General features: G+C 43.2%; 1 protein-coding gene across 1 annotated transcript in view; it reads left to right on the top strand.

Moving 5' to 3' along the window:
- Positions 1-14,889, top strand: part of LOC143928258 (dimethylaniline monooxygenase [N-oxide-forming] 2-like) — a 66,350-nt gene that overhangs the window by 39,527 nt on the left and 11,934 nt on the right. Inside the window, exons 4-5 of the mRNA XM_077453020.1 lie at positions 4,948-5,110; positions 8,608-8,750. Coding sequence (XP_077309146.1) covers positions 4,948-5,110; positions 8,608-8,750 — 306 coding nt within the window. The remainder of the gene's footprint in view (positions 1-4,947; positions 5,111-8,607; positions 8,751-14,889) is intronic.

Raw genomic sequence — 14,889 nt, 5'->3', positions numbered from 1 at the left:
TTTTTGGCCAAGATCAGTATAACATTTTGGGAAATGAGTATTTAAAGCCTAAAGTATAAGGTCCCCTTATCAGAGTCATCAACCCCATCCCTCCCCCCACCCCCCATCCCCCCATCTGATGGGCCCTTGCAAAAAATTAGGGTGTTTTGGACAGGTAACCCTCTCCACTTCATTGAGAGCTGAATGCATAAATAGTGTGTGATACTTTGGGCAGCCCCTCCTTACTTACACTATTGGCAGCCCACCGGAAAGGTAAGAAGTGTCATAATACCAAAAACCAAAAATAAAAAAATGGAAGCACATTTTGACATTCTGCTATTACCTATTAAGATAATAATAGTAGAAAAAAAACAAGCAATGGTAGCATTTGAAAGTATTGAGGCAGGCCCTTGCACTACATGCTTTGGTGAATTTGTCCATAAATCTCACCAGAAAAAAGGTAGGTAGAGTGTGTATTGGGTTTTTTCAAAGTCAGCAGATAGAGGATTTCTATCAGCTGACCTAGCAGTTGGGGGGAGGGGGGTTCCTAATGAGTTTGGTCCAACCAAAAAAAAAAAGAAAAAAGGGCACTCTGCATGAATTTAAGCACACACATAACATTTGTTTAGGGGAAAGCAATACTATGGAGCTGACAAAAGACATTGCTAAGTGACTAGACCAGGGATCCTCAAACTACGGCCCTCCAGCTGTTGCGGAACTACACATCCCATGAGGCATTGTAAAACTCTGACATTTACAGACATGACTAGGCATGATGGGAAATGTAGTTCCTGAACAACTGGAGGGCCATAGTTTGAAGACCCATGGACTAGACTATAGGTTTATGGGCCCAGACGAGCATGGTGGGGAAGTTAGTGAAGGCAAATATGCATGAAGGACAAAAAAGAACTTGAAAAGCTTCCAGCATGCATGAGGACAAAGGGGCACAGCATATCAATTAGAACATATTGCAATCATGGTAATTAGGGAATGAGGAAAGAAATCCAAGACATTAGCAATCATTAAATACATAGAATGTGATGTTAAAGGATAAAACTTACCTTCATATAGTCCTTCTGCAGGACCTGAATGATAGCAGAACAGGTCTCTGGAATAATGATCCCCAGAGCCTGGGGGTAGATGCCTGTGGAGAACTTGAGGTCCTGAAGGATTCTCCCTGTCGCCAAGTAGTGCAACGTGGCAATGAGCCTCTGCTCCGGAGTGATGGCTTGCCACATGCAGGTATCCTGCCTGGTGATATAAGGGGACAGCAAAGCCAGCAGACGGTGAAAAACGGGGTCCGTCATCCGGAGATAATTCCTGAGATCATCAGGATTATTCTCCCGGATCTCACGGAGCAAAGGCATGTGTGAGAACTGGTCATGCTGGCACAACCAATTCTTGGTCCACAAATGCCTCCTCTCCCTGTTCATGGACCAGGCTTGTGTGAAAGCTAAAAGCCCAACACCAAGCCCCTGCACAGCACAAACTCTACGATGAGTACGTACATGAAACATGGTTTAAAACGGTCGGCTGGTCAGAACGGACAACAGAAAGCACCGATAAACAGCAATGCCTGAAAGAACAAACTGAAAAGCAGAAACAAGCAGACAATAAGCAATGCAAATCAAAGTGTACTATACCAAGATATAGTCCACAATGAGAAACAAATGCTTACTGACAACACGCACTGATAATCAGATACGCACGGACAAGCACAAACTAAAGAGCAGTAACGAACTGAAGCCCAAATTTGAAAAGCGCGAATCGTCTCTCACCAAACTTCTACTAACACGCGATAAACACAAGATCAGCAGAAGGAGCTCAAAGGGTGTCGGACGTGGTGCTGAACTTCCTTTTTCTAGTCCTGTTATACGCGGCTTACGTCACCGCGTTCTTGGCAACCGGAACTTCCGACAACTTAGTCCAACCGTGTGTATGCGACATCACTTCAGGACCTCTTCCGGACTAAATCCGTCGGAATTTATCCGACGGATTTGGTTGCCGGAATATCCGACCATGTGTACAAGGGCTTAGGGTTTTTGTGAGGCACTAGGTTAAATGCAAGGGCTAGATTTGTGGGTTATCTTGAAATTAAAGCTGGACATACATGAGATAATTTATTTAATGAAGCATTCCAACTTTCAATTCCTTTTTTCTGTCAAAATTGAGAAGACATAAAATAGTGACTTTAGTAAACTACAAGGAGATAAGATTGAAAGTGCCCCCTTCTAACCCAGTAGAGAAATATATTTGCTTTTAAAGACATTGCCATAGTTTTTACCTTGATAACCTTTAAAGAAGTTAATTTAGTGCCTGGAGTCATTATCACAAGTGAGCCTGACATTTGGTGGTTGATCAAACTTGTGAGTGGTAGACTGCTTTGTTATTGGCGATAACTTGCAATTGTATTTGTGATTACAGGTGGATAGAAAATGAATGAAATTGACTGAAATTGCTACACGTATGTCCAGCTTAAGGCCCCTTTCACACGTGTGGACAGTATGTCCGTATTTCATCCATCTGTTTGCGGATGAAATACGGACATACATGTATCCCTATGGGATAGCGGGTGTCAGCGGATGAACATCCGCTGACACCCGATATCGTCCGTCTCTGATATGATCCGATTCTGCAGACGGAGGAAAATCCTATTTTTCTATATGGCTGTAGAGCGGATCGGATTAACACGGACAGACAGTCCATGTTCATCCAATCCTCCATAGAGGAAAGCAGAGATCTGCCAGTGTGCAGGGAACGCCCTGTCATCCACCGGCTCAGCGGGGATAAACGGAGCAATCCCCGCTGAGTAAGCGGATCATCACGAGGCGGATAATTACGGATCTGTCCCGTATGAAAGGGGCCTACAAGTTAAAGTGGTTGTAAACCCCAGTCATGAAATCTGAACAAAGCACATATATCTGTAGTGTTTATTTGTCTCCAAAGCTCTAAATGTTGTTTCTGGTACTTTGTTCCTCTGTTATCAGCATGAGTCACTTCTGAGAAGTTTCCTGACATATGAGATAAATTTATGTGAGGAGGAGAGCTCAGTACACAGCTTATCTAATCAGACCACAGCTCTGCATGTTCCTTTGTTGCCTGAATTCAGACCTGAAACATAGCCAAAGATGCACAGGACCCTCAGGGAAACCTGCCTTCAATTTGAACTATTGTGAACCCAGCCTAACATACAATTGATCAAATGGTTCTAGTTTTATTACTAAATCCTACAGTGAAGATTATGAGTGTCCTCACAACATAATAGATTGAATTACAGATAAAACATTACATCATGCACCTTCGTCCCAAATTAATATGAAATAGATTTTTAAGAAATCTGGTCCCCAACCAGAAATGTCAACAAGGAGAAAGGTGCAGGGGGACTATTACGGTGCACATCACAGAGCATAGGAACATTGAAAAAAACAGATATGTAAAAAAATATTATATCAATTTATTTAGGTATAAAAACATTTGACAATGCAAATAATCAAGGGCTGGTATAGGAGGTGACGTATTTCGACTAGTTTTGCTTTTCAGCTTCTTCAGGAAATACATACATCTAAAAATATATATATATATAGATCACAGTTAGGTATACAACAACAGAGTGAGATATGATCAAAAGATAAAATGGGGAACAGAACAAAAATACAATGTAGATAAACACTTTCAGGGTGAGAAGAAGGAAAAGGACCAGGGTGAAGAAGAAAAACGGAAAAGGGGAAAAAGAAAGGAGAAAGAAAAAGGGAGAAAGAAATGGCATAGGATCTGAGGGTGATGAGTTAGAAAAGGGACAAATGGAAAAAGCATCCCACAGATGGGAAGTGTGAGGAATCGAAACTGGTTGTTGGAGATGAACGTGAGTGAAAGTGAACGCATGCTGGAATGTGAAAAACAATCACATATATAAATAAATAATTCATTAAACAATGTGTGTAGCTCGCTGTGATATAATAGTGCACAGGGACTAAAAGATGGAATGGGACTCCCAAGAGAATGCCCAAAGATTGTAGTGAAAGCAAATCGTGATGAGTGAGATATTAGTGAAACCTGGGTGCCAAAGGCAGAAAATCAATATAATTACCCATAAGTTAAACAGATTAATTTCTTTAGAACCCGGAGAAGAACATGAGGCTGTCCACCCAACGGTGGATAAAAAACTCAGCCTCGCTAGTGGCATCAGTATGCGAGATGGAGGAACATCCAGAACGTTAGGGCACTCTAAGTATAAATGGTCATCTGTGGTCATCTGTGTAAACATGAGCATGGTAATGCACCAGTGTACTGAAATTTTTATATATATCAATGTGGCTCCCTGTCTGGAACATGCTCACTTACCAATTGCAATATGACCCCTAGGGTTCTCCGGATCGTCTTGGCGTGCCAGGGTAGTGGTGAATGCGGCTATAAATGCTTCTCAACCCCGCTAATTGACCCCAGCACTGTGCGCAGCGGCAACTGATGCGCACGCGCCCTTCACACTCCAGGCGCCCAGCACCGGCTGCGAGTGACACTGTCGCAGGCAGGCCTGTGCAGTACCAGCTCCAAACTGTGCATGCGTAGGGAAGTCGTGCGCACATCTGCGCTCACGTCCCCATAGCCAATCCATGTCAGCCAGGACACGTGCAAGGGGTGAGGGGCAGTGATGCACCAAAAGACATGATGCTCCACCCACAAGACCCCCAAGAGCCCCACCAGTTGCCGGGAGAAAAACCTGGGACCCAAGCCCACAGGGGAACCAGGAGGGGGGTAAGAACCTGTAACAATAAAGTAATTAGAAATACAAAGGCACAAATAAACAAAAGCATGAGACAATTACAAACTATATAGAAATAGCAGGACACAGTAGTGTCACAAGTAATAATGGTTATAATCTCATATATAGTTATTAATACGGTCCATGTTCAACTAGGCGGCAATTATTTTAATAAATCCTACAGTACCGTATTTTGATTATGTTTTTAGACAGTGGTTTGCAGTGTGAAAAAACATCCTGATTTTCCCAAGACTGGTCAGTGGGAAGTTGAGACCGAAAAAGCTGGAAAAAAACAGACAAGCACTTTTGAGGCCGTCATGGTCTGCATTGGACACCATACAGACCCACACTATCCATTGGAAGCTTTTCCCGGTGAGCATTATTTTTATCCGTCCTACTTTAAGAACTACTGGGCAATCCTTCAAGTTCAAAGTTTTATCTTTTTTTTTTATGAGAAGGAAGAGTTAAGGTCTGAACCTATACAGATGAGTAGATCAAGACAAATGTCTGCATTGGTAACTTACACAGATGTATAATATATGTATTCTGAGAAACAGATAATTCAATCATTTCAGCAGGCTATCCACTGAATCCTTATAGTAGAACCAACATCTCCAGTAGGGTTGCACCAATATGGGGTTTTTGCCAGCGAGTACAAGTACTAATACTTTCCGTCAAGTACTCACCCAATATGGAGTACAATAAGTCTGTGGTGCGATTTCAGCCCATACAAAATGAATGGGCTCAAATTGCACTGCAAAGAATCGTATGTGATTTGAACAGGAATGCAGTGTGATTCCTGTCCGAATTGTATGCGGTTTCCCTAACCGGGTGAACCCAGGCTGAAGTCACTATGACAAACCTAGGTTCACACAGAAGTAGTGGGGGAAACCACATGTGATTCAGACAGGAATCTCACTGCATTCCTGTTCAAACCACATGCGATTCTTTGCAGTGCAACATGAGCCCATTAATTTCGTATGGACTCAATTGGACTCAAATCGGTTTCAGGTATTGGGGAATTTGCATGAGTACAAGTACTTGTGCAAATGCTTAATATGGGCATTGGTGATACCCTAGTCTCCAGTAACAAAACTGTGAGCAGGGAAGGTCTTTATTGCATAGGAGACATGCAATGTCCCATCTGAAAAAAATAAACATATACAAATAGGAACAGCGCTTCTATAATCCACTAGAAGCTCCAGTATTTCACCAACATGAAAGACCCTTGAAACAATTTTAGACTCACTGGACTATGTGATCCAGCACAAGTAAGGGTCGAATAAAGCTCACGTATTATAACAGAGCAGGGAAGTGTTCTGTAGTTCAGAGATGACCTGAGCAGAGCTGATAACAGTACCTAAGATTACATTGCAGAGTGATGGGAGGTTAGAAACTCAATGGATTTGTGGCAAAATCAGCAGATACGTTCTTTGCACGTATTCAACAGATATTACAACATGCTTTTGATTGTATGTTTAACAGATTGAAAGGAGCAAATTGATTATTTGCATGCACTTAAATATCATCACTATCCCTGCCTCTTCCTTTACTGTATATAGCTGATGATGTCTTGAGAAGCTGCCACTCATTGCTGTAGCAATGGAAAATGTTGTGTGTGGGGGGTCATCTGTTTTTTTTTGTTTTTTTTTACGAGACAATGGGCATTGTGATTGATGAAGAATTTACAATGGGAACATTTTTAGGGGGATTTTCTTTTTTTTTTTCTTTTAATAAAGGACATTTGGGGGTCTTTATTATTAGGTTACAATTTGTTATTGTGAATGAGTTTCATAGTTGGTAAGGTTGAATAAAGACATTAGTCTATCCAGTCCAACCTGTGCAATTGGTGTATGTGTGTTCAGTATGTGAGTTGTATGCATGTGTGAGTTTGTGAATGAGTACTCCATACTCAATCTTGTAGGTTGGTGGGTTCGGTATCTGGGGGCCCCTTATATTAAAGAGGGATTCCAGATTCCTACAACCACCAGCCAGGGTTGTGGGAAAGAGACTCTTGTCCTAATTAACCCCATGTTGAGGGAAGCGGCCTGGTATGGTTCAGGACCAGGGTCCTTTCCTGTCCAGTCAGGCTGCATATTTGGATTAAAGTGATTGTAAAGTCTTGTTTTTTTAAGTTTAAATAACAAATATATTATATGTACCTGCTCTGTGCAGTGGTTTTGCACAGAGCAATCTGGGTCCTCCTCTTCTCTGGTCCCTCTTTCAGTGCTCCTGGCCTCTCCCTCCTGTCGAGTGCCCCCACAGCAAGCAGCTTGCTATGGGGGCACCCAAGTCGAGCCACAGCTCCCTGTGTCCATTCAGAAATGGAGCCGTGGCCCGGCCCTGCCCCTTTCTCTCCTCATTGGCTGACTGACTTTGACAGCAGCGGGAGGCAATGGCGTTGCTCTGCTGTCTCAGCCAATGAGGAGGGATGTTCCTGAACAGTCAAGACACTCCTGCAACATCGCTGGTTCTAGAGGGACCTCAGGTAAGTATTAGGGGGGCTGAGGGGGGGCTGCTACACACAGAATGCTTTGTATCTTTATGCACATAATGCATTAGGATAAAAAAAAATTCTGCCTTTACAACCACTTTAAGGGTCTGTATGGAATTCCTGGGGCACCTCATGAAGTTTCACCACATACAGTACACATGCTTCATTTCCCCATGTAAGTAAAGCAAACGTGAGCCTCTTACCAGACAGTGTGGATCATTCACAACATAAATGGTCAATAGCACTTAGACCATCCACTGTAGCAATATATTCCAACATAAGTGACAACACCATGTGATTAGTGAGATCACAGATGATGTGGACAATATGGTTTAACCACTTGGTGACCAGCTCACGCAGATATACTGCCGCAGGTCGGCTCTCCTGCGTGAACTGAAGTACCTGTACGTCGGTCTGTGCAAGGAGGATAGCGCATGCACAGGACCCGCGATCACTGTGAGGAGAGTTTATAGCGCAAAAAATAAAAAACGCAGAGGTGATCAAATACCACCAAAAGAAAGCTCTATTTGTGGGTAAAAAATTATTTTGTTTGGGTACAGCGTCGCACGACCGCGCAATTGTCAGTTAAAGGGATGCAGTGCCGTATCGCAAAAAAATGGCCTGGTTGAAGTGGGCAAATCCTTCCGGGGCTGAAGTGGTTAAAAATGGTGAACAGCATTTTAAATATGCACTACCAATAGGCACTCAGAACCACGGCTCCTGCATCAATGTCATTAATGGCCGGAAATCAACAAAGAGGTTACGAATGCAAGCAATAGTGTAGTAATTTAAAAACGTTGATTCCAACATAAAGTGCGTATATATATATATATATATATATATATATATATATATATTTGCAATTCCTGCTTGCCTACTATCTCATAAATCGGGCCAGGCTGCTCCACAATGCCAGACCCCCGCCGGCAATTTGTGTGATGACATCATATCTAAAACCATTTTCCTCTGTGCAATGTTTGTATTAGATGGTACTGACGATATAGGAGCCACAGCAATTTTCATTCTGATCCTGTGAATGTTTGTCACGTCAACACAACGAACATTAGACCCCATAGTGAGTCACTACAAAATACATAAAAAAAAAAAATAACACATTGGGAGGGATTTACTAAATTTTTTGCACTGTCTGCACAGATTGTGCACAATCTGGTTCAGCTGTGCATAGAAACCAATCAGCTTCTATTGTAAAAGCTCAATTGAACAAGCTAAAGTTAGAAGCTGATTGGTTACTATACACAGCTGCACCAAATTCTGAGTGCACCCGTTTTAGTAAATTCCCCCCTTGTCATTTTCCAGATTTAATAGAACAATATTTGGTTTCAAGTTAACATTGTCACTTTTTTTTATCTTGTAGGAATAAATACATTTGAAGGAAAATACTTCCACAGTAGAGAGTATAAAACATCCAACGGATTTAAGGGGAAACGGATTCTTGTTGTAGGATTGGGAAATTCAGGAGCAGATATAGCTGTGGAGCTTAGCCGCACTGCATCTCAGGTAGGATAAAATGTTTTCTATGAATTAAATGAAATAAAGTCATACATATTATACTTGTATTTGTTATTTGCATTAGCTTCTTTCACGAACCTTGTATATTATGTATATACATAAGGTCTCTTGCACATGGACATTTGCAAGCATAACACTTGCCTAACATAAAATTCTCAGCATTTTCCCAGGCCTGTATGTGGTGCGTACAGCCGACTATAGAAGTGAATCGCTCAATGCCTCTGTACGCATGTAAATGAGAAACTTCTGCATATGGAAAATATCTTGTGCATGCATGCACAGGAAACACTGACACACAGAGGCATTGGCATTTACACACGTATAGGGACATGTAGCCCAGGGCCGGGACAAGCGGTGGGCATAATGGGCAGCTGCCCTGGGCACTGTGGTATCATGCGAGGTGGGGGGGTACGACAAGGAGGTTGGGGGGGGGATTTATGTTAGGAGGGGGAATTTAGGGGGCGGCAGAGGATAAGAATTGTTCTAGGAGGGGAAATGTGGGGAGATGTGCTAGAAAAGGTAATATGGTGGGGGAAGGTGATTGGGAGTATTTGTGCTAGGTGGGGAGAGCGTTTGTGCTCAGAGCGGAAATTTGAGGGGTAGAGGATTTGTACTAGGAGGGGAAATTTGGGGGGATTTGTGCTAGGATGGGGGATTGGGGAGAATTTGTGCTGGGGGGGATTGGGCTTAGAGGGGAAATTTGAAGGGTAAAAGATTTTTACTAGGAGGGGGAATTTTTTTTCGGGGTTGAGAAGTGAATTTGTGCTGGGGACTTATGGGTAATTACAGGATTTAAGCTGGAGGGGGGCGGTTTGCAAAGATTTGTGCTAGGGAATTTCAGTAAGAGGCAGATTTGTATTGGTAGGGGGGATTTACGGTTAGGGGGTAAGCATGCAGATTAGTGCTCAATTTTTTCTTTTTCTGGAGGGGGAATTTTACTGACACAAAATTCTCATACATCTTGGGGGGGGGGGGCGCAACTTGCCATTTTTGCCCAGGGCTCTAGATGACCTTGTCCACTGATATAATATATATCTATATATATATATATATATATATATATATATATATATATATATATATATATCATTTATACAGGAAACAAACAAAACTCTGGACAGCCGCACTCCGGATTAAGGAAAAAATTAAAATACCTTTATTTCTTCACAGCATAGCTATGAGTAAGCGCTGGTTTTAGCGTGAAACGCGTCAGTATTTTGTTCTATTTTTCCCTTTGCTGTGATGTTTCGTGTGATATGGAGTTTTTTCACTTGAAGAAATAAAGGCATTTTAATTTTTTACTTAATCCGGAGTGTGGCTGTCCAGAGTTTTGTTCGTTTCCTGTATACTTGGCTTGTGCAATCAGCCTGCACCTGGAACCCCCACCTATCTGGAGAGTTGGTAGCCTGCCGGTGGATTGACCTGGAGCGGTGAATTTTTGTTTTCTTTGTCAACTTTTTGAAAAATCATTTATCATTTTCCTTCCACTTCACAATTATGTGCCACTTTGTGTTGGTCTATCACATAAAATCCCAATACAATACATTTACATATTTGGTTGTAACATGACAAAATGTCAAGGGGTATGAATACTTTTTTAAGGCACTGTATATCCCATAGTTTGTAAACGCTATAACTTTTGCGCAAACCAAATGATATATGCTTATTGGGATTTTTTACCAAAAATATGTAGCATAATACATATTGGCTAAATTTACATTTTAAGTTTTTTATTAGATATGTTGTATAGCAGAAAGTAATTTTTTTTTTTACAGAATTGTTGGTCTTTTTTTGTTTAAAGTGCAAAAAATAAGGACCGCAGAGGTGATCAAATACCACCAAAAAAAGGTGATATTTGAGGGGAAAAAAAGGACATAAATTTTATTTATTTAATTGACAGTTAAAAGTGCCGTAGCGCAAAAAAATGGCCTGGTCATGAAGGGGGGTAAATCTTCCGGAGGTCGAGTGGTTAATTCATTATTACTAGTTAAGAGCAAACTCCCCATCCATATCTCCATGCTTTATATTGCTGAGAAATCATTTTGAAAAACAGCCCCTAGCATTTATGGCTGTGGCCATCTTGAGCAAGTGCAGATGATTCATGTAGCATTTACTTCCTGGAATCCATTTGCCATTAGGGCAGACATGCAGGCAGAAGGGTGTTCTTAGCTGAGAAAGCCTCTCCTTCCCTCCTAAATAACCCATATTAACCACCTCAGTACAGTGCAGTTACACCCCCTTCCTGACCAGACCAATTTTCAGCTTTCAGCGCTCTCACACTTTGAATGACAATTACTCAGTCATCCAACACAGTATCCATATGAAACTTGCGTCCTTTTTTCCACACAAATAGAGCTTTCTTTTAGTGGTATTTAATCACTAGTGGGTTTTTTATTTTTTGTGCTATAAATAAAATAAAACGTAAATTTTGTGAAAAAAATGCCTTTTTCTTCGTTTCTGTCATAAATTTTTGCTAATTAGTAATTTTTCTTCATAAATTTTGGCCAAAATTTATACTGCTACATATCTTTGGTAAAAATAACCCACATTAGTATATATTATTTGGTCTTTGTGAAAGTTATAGAGTCTACAATCTATGGTGCCAATCACTGAAAATTCATCACTTCTGATCAGGCCTTCAGTACATCAGGTGTATCTCATTTCTTGAGACTCTAACTAGTCAGGAAAGTACAAATACCCCCCAAATGACCCCTTTTTACAAAGTAGACATCCCAAGGTATTAAGTAAGTAGCATGGTGAGTTTTTTTAAGTTGTCATTTTTTCCCACAATTCTTTGCAAAATGAAGATTTTTTATTTTTTTTTATTTTTTTTTACTAAATTGTCATATTATCAGGTTATTTCTCTCACACAGCATATGTATACAACAAATTACCCCCCAAAATACATTCTGCTACTCTTCCCGAGTACGGTGATACCACATGTGTGAGACTTTTACACAACCTGGCCACATACAGAGCACCAACATTGATGTAGTACCTTCAGACGTTCTACGAGCAAAAATGACGCATCTCATTTCTCAACCACCTATTACACTTTTGAAGGCCCTGGAGTACCAGGACAATGGAATTTCCCATAAAATTATCCCATTTTGGAAAGCTAACACCCCAACGTATAATCTGTGAGGCATAATGAGTCTTTTGAATGGTTAATTTTTTTCCAGAAGTTTTTGGAATATGTGGAAAAAAATTAAAACGCATTTTTTTTTACACAAAATTGTCAATTTATAAGATATTTCTAACACATAGCATGTATATAGCAAAAATTACACCCCAAAATACATTCTGCTACTCTTCCCAAGTACGGCGATACCACGTGTGTGAGACTTTTACACAGCCTGGCCACATACAGAGCACTAACATTGATGTAGTACCTTCAGACGTTCTATGAGCAAAAATGACGCATCTCATTTCTCAACCACCTATTACACTTTTGAAGGCCCTGGAGTACCAGGACAATGGAATTTCCCATAAAATCACCCCATTTTGGAAAGCTAACACCCCAACGTATAATCTGTGAGGCATAATGAGTCTTTTGAACGGTTCATTTTTTTCCAGAAGTTTTTGGAATATGTGGAAAAAAATTAAAACACATTTTTTTTTACACAAAATTGTCAATTTATAAGATATTTCTAGCACATAGCATGTATATAGCAAAAATTACACCCCAAAATACATTCTGCGACTCCTCCCGAGTATGGCAATACCACATGTGTAGGACTTTTACACAGCCTGGCCACATAGATGGGCCAAACATTGAAGTAGTACGTTCTAGGAGCATAAATGACACATCTCATTTCATTCCTACCCATCACACTTTTGAAGGTCCTGGACCACCAGGACAGTGAAATTACCCACAAAATGACCCCATTTTGGAAAGTAAACACCCCAACGTATATTCTATGAGACATGGGCTGCAAATAGGTACTCGGGTACTCTGATGGGCTGGAGATAGGTACTCGGGTACTCAGGTGGACTGTGACAGGTACTCGGGTACTCAGGTGGACTGGAACAGGTACTCGGGTACTCTGATTGCCTGGTGACAGGTACTCGGGTACTCTGATGGCCTGGTGACAGGTACTCGAGTACTCTGATGGCCTGGTGACAGGTACTCGGGTACTCTGATGGCCTGGTGACAGGTACTCGGGTACTCTGATGGCCTGGTGACAGGTACTCGGGTACTCTGATGGCCTGGTGACAGGTACTCGGGTACTCTGATGGCCTGGTGACAAGTACTCAGGTACTCTGATGGCCTGGTGACAGGTACTCTGATGGTTTGGTGACTGGTATTTGGGTACTCTGAAGGGCGGTGACAGGTACTCAGATGAACTGTGACAGGTACTCGGGTACTCAGATGGGCTGTGACAGGTACTCGGTACTCTAATGGACTGTGACAGGTACTCGGTACTCTAATGGACTGTGACAGGTACTCGGTACTCTAATGGACTGTGACAGGTACTCGGTACTCTGATGGACTGTGACAGGTACTCGGGTACCCTGATGGGCCGTGACAGGTACTCGGGTACCCTGATGGGCCGTGACAGGTACTCGGGTACCCTGATGGGCCGTGACAGGTACTCGGGTACTCTGATGGGCCGTGACAGGTACTCGGGTACTCTGATGGGCCGTGACAGGTACTCGGGTACTCTGATGGGCCGTGACAGGTACTCGGGTACTCTGATGGGCCGTGACAGGTACTCGGGTACTCTGATGGGCCGTGACAGGTACTCGGGTACTCTGATGGGCCGTGACAGGTACTCGGGTACTCTGATGGGCCGGGACAGGTACTCGGGTACTCAGATGGGCCGGGACAGGTACTCGGGTACTCTGATGGGCCGGGACAGGTACTCGGGTACTCTGATGGGCCGGGACAGGTACTCGGGTACTCTGATGGGCTGGGACAGGTACTCTGATGGGCTGGGACAGGTACTCGGGTACTCAGATGTGCCGGGACAGGTACTCGGGTACTCTGATGGGCCGGGACAGGTACTCGGGTACTCTGATGGGCTGGGACAGGTACTCGGGTACTCTGATGGGCTGGGACAGGTACTCGGGTACTCTGATGGGCTGGGACAGGTACTCGGGTACTCTGATGGGCTGGGACAGGTACTCGGGTACTCTGATGGGCTGGGACAGGTACTCAAATACTCTGATGGGCTGTGACAGGTACTCTGATGGACTGTGATTGACAGGTACTATGAGGGGTGGTGACAGGTCCTCTTTATTGGGGGGGGGGGCAATCAGTATGTTTGGTGTACACTGTATGCGGTAACGAGATGTTACCGCAATCTCCTCCTCACACACGATCGGTGTGTGAGGAGGAGAACCCGGTAACATCCCGTTACCGCGGTTTGTTTACATTTTAGTGATCGGCTGTGAAAGGATCACAGCCGATCACGTGGGTAAACAGCCAGCCAATGGCTGTTTACCAGTGTCGGTGACGAGCAGTGTTCCCGGGGAACACGCCGCCACCGACGTGCACGCGCAGCGCGCTCGCGATCGCGCGCATGCGCCGTGCACGTAGGGGGTGTGACCATCTGTGATCGGCCGTGACTTCATCACGGCCGATCACGTGGTAAACAGCCATAACGAATGGCTGTTCACCCCCTTCGGTGGCGAGCGGTGTCTCCGTGACACGCCGCCACCGAAGAAACAGGGATGCGCGCGCACGATCGCGCGCATCCCTGTTTAAACGGGAGGCCGTCATATGACGGCCTCCCGCCGCAATAGCTGCGCCGCCTGGCCGTCATTTGACGGCCGGCGGTCAGGAACTGGTTAAGGATCTATTCTTCATGGGTGGGAGTCCTTGCAGATTTCCACAAAACACCAAATTTATAGTGTTGGGCCTCATGCACACGAGACGCAGTTAAACGCGTGTTCAGATGCAGTTGGACACTTTTTTCAACTGCCCCTGAACTCATTCAATGTTATCCTATGTGTCCATGCACACAGTCTCGTTTTTTTGCCGTTTTTATGCAGTTGCGTTTAACCTCGTTTTTCCAGAAGCAAAAAAATGGGTTCAGACGCAAAAATTTCCACGTTTCAGATGCAAAACGCGGCTAAACGCGGCAAAACGTGGAAAAACGCGTTTAGCCGCGTTTGCGTTTAT

This window comes from Lithobates pipiens, unplaced genomic scaffold, assembly GCF_037356315.1.
Source record: "Lithobates pipiens isolate NorthernLeopardFrog02 unplaced genomic scaffold, aLitPip1_a1.2 Scaffold_23, whole genome shotgun sequence".
Taxonomy (NCBI): domain Eukaryota; kingdom Metazoa; phylum Chordata; class Amphibia; order Anura; family Ranidae; genus Lithobates; species Lithobates pipiens.
This window is presented reverse-complemented; position numbering and strand designations above follow the sequence as displayed.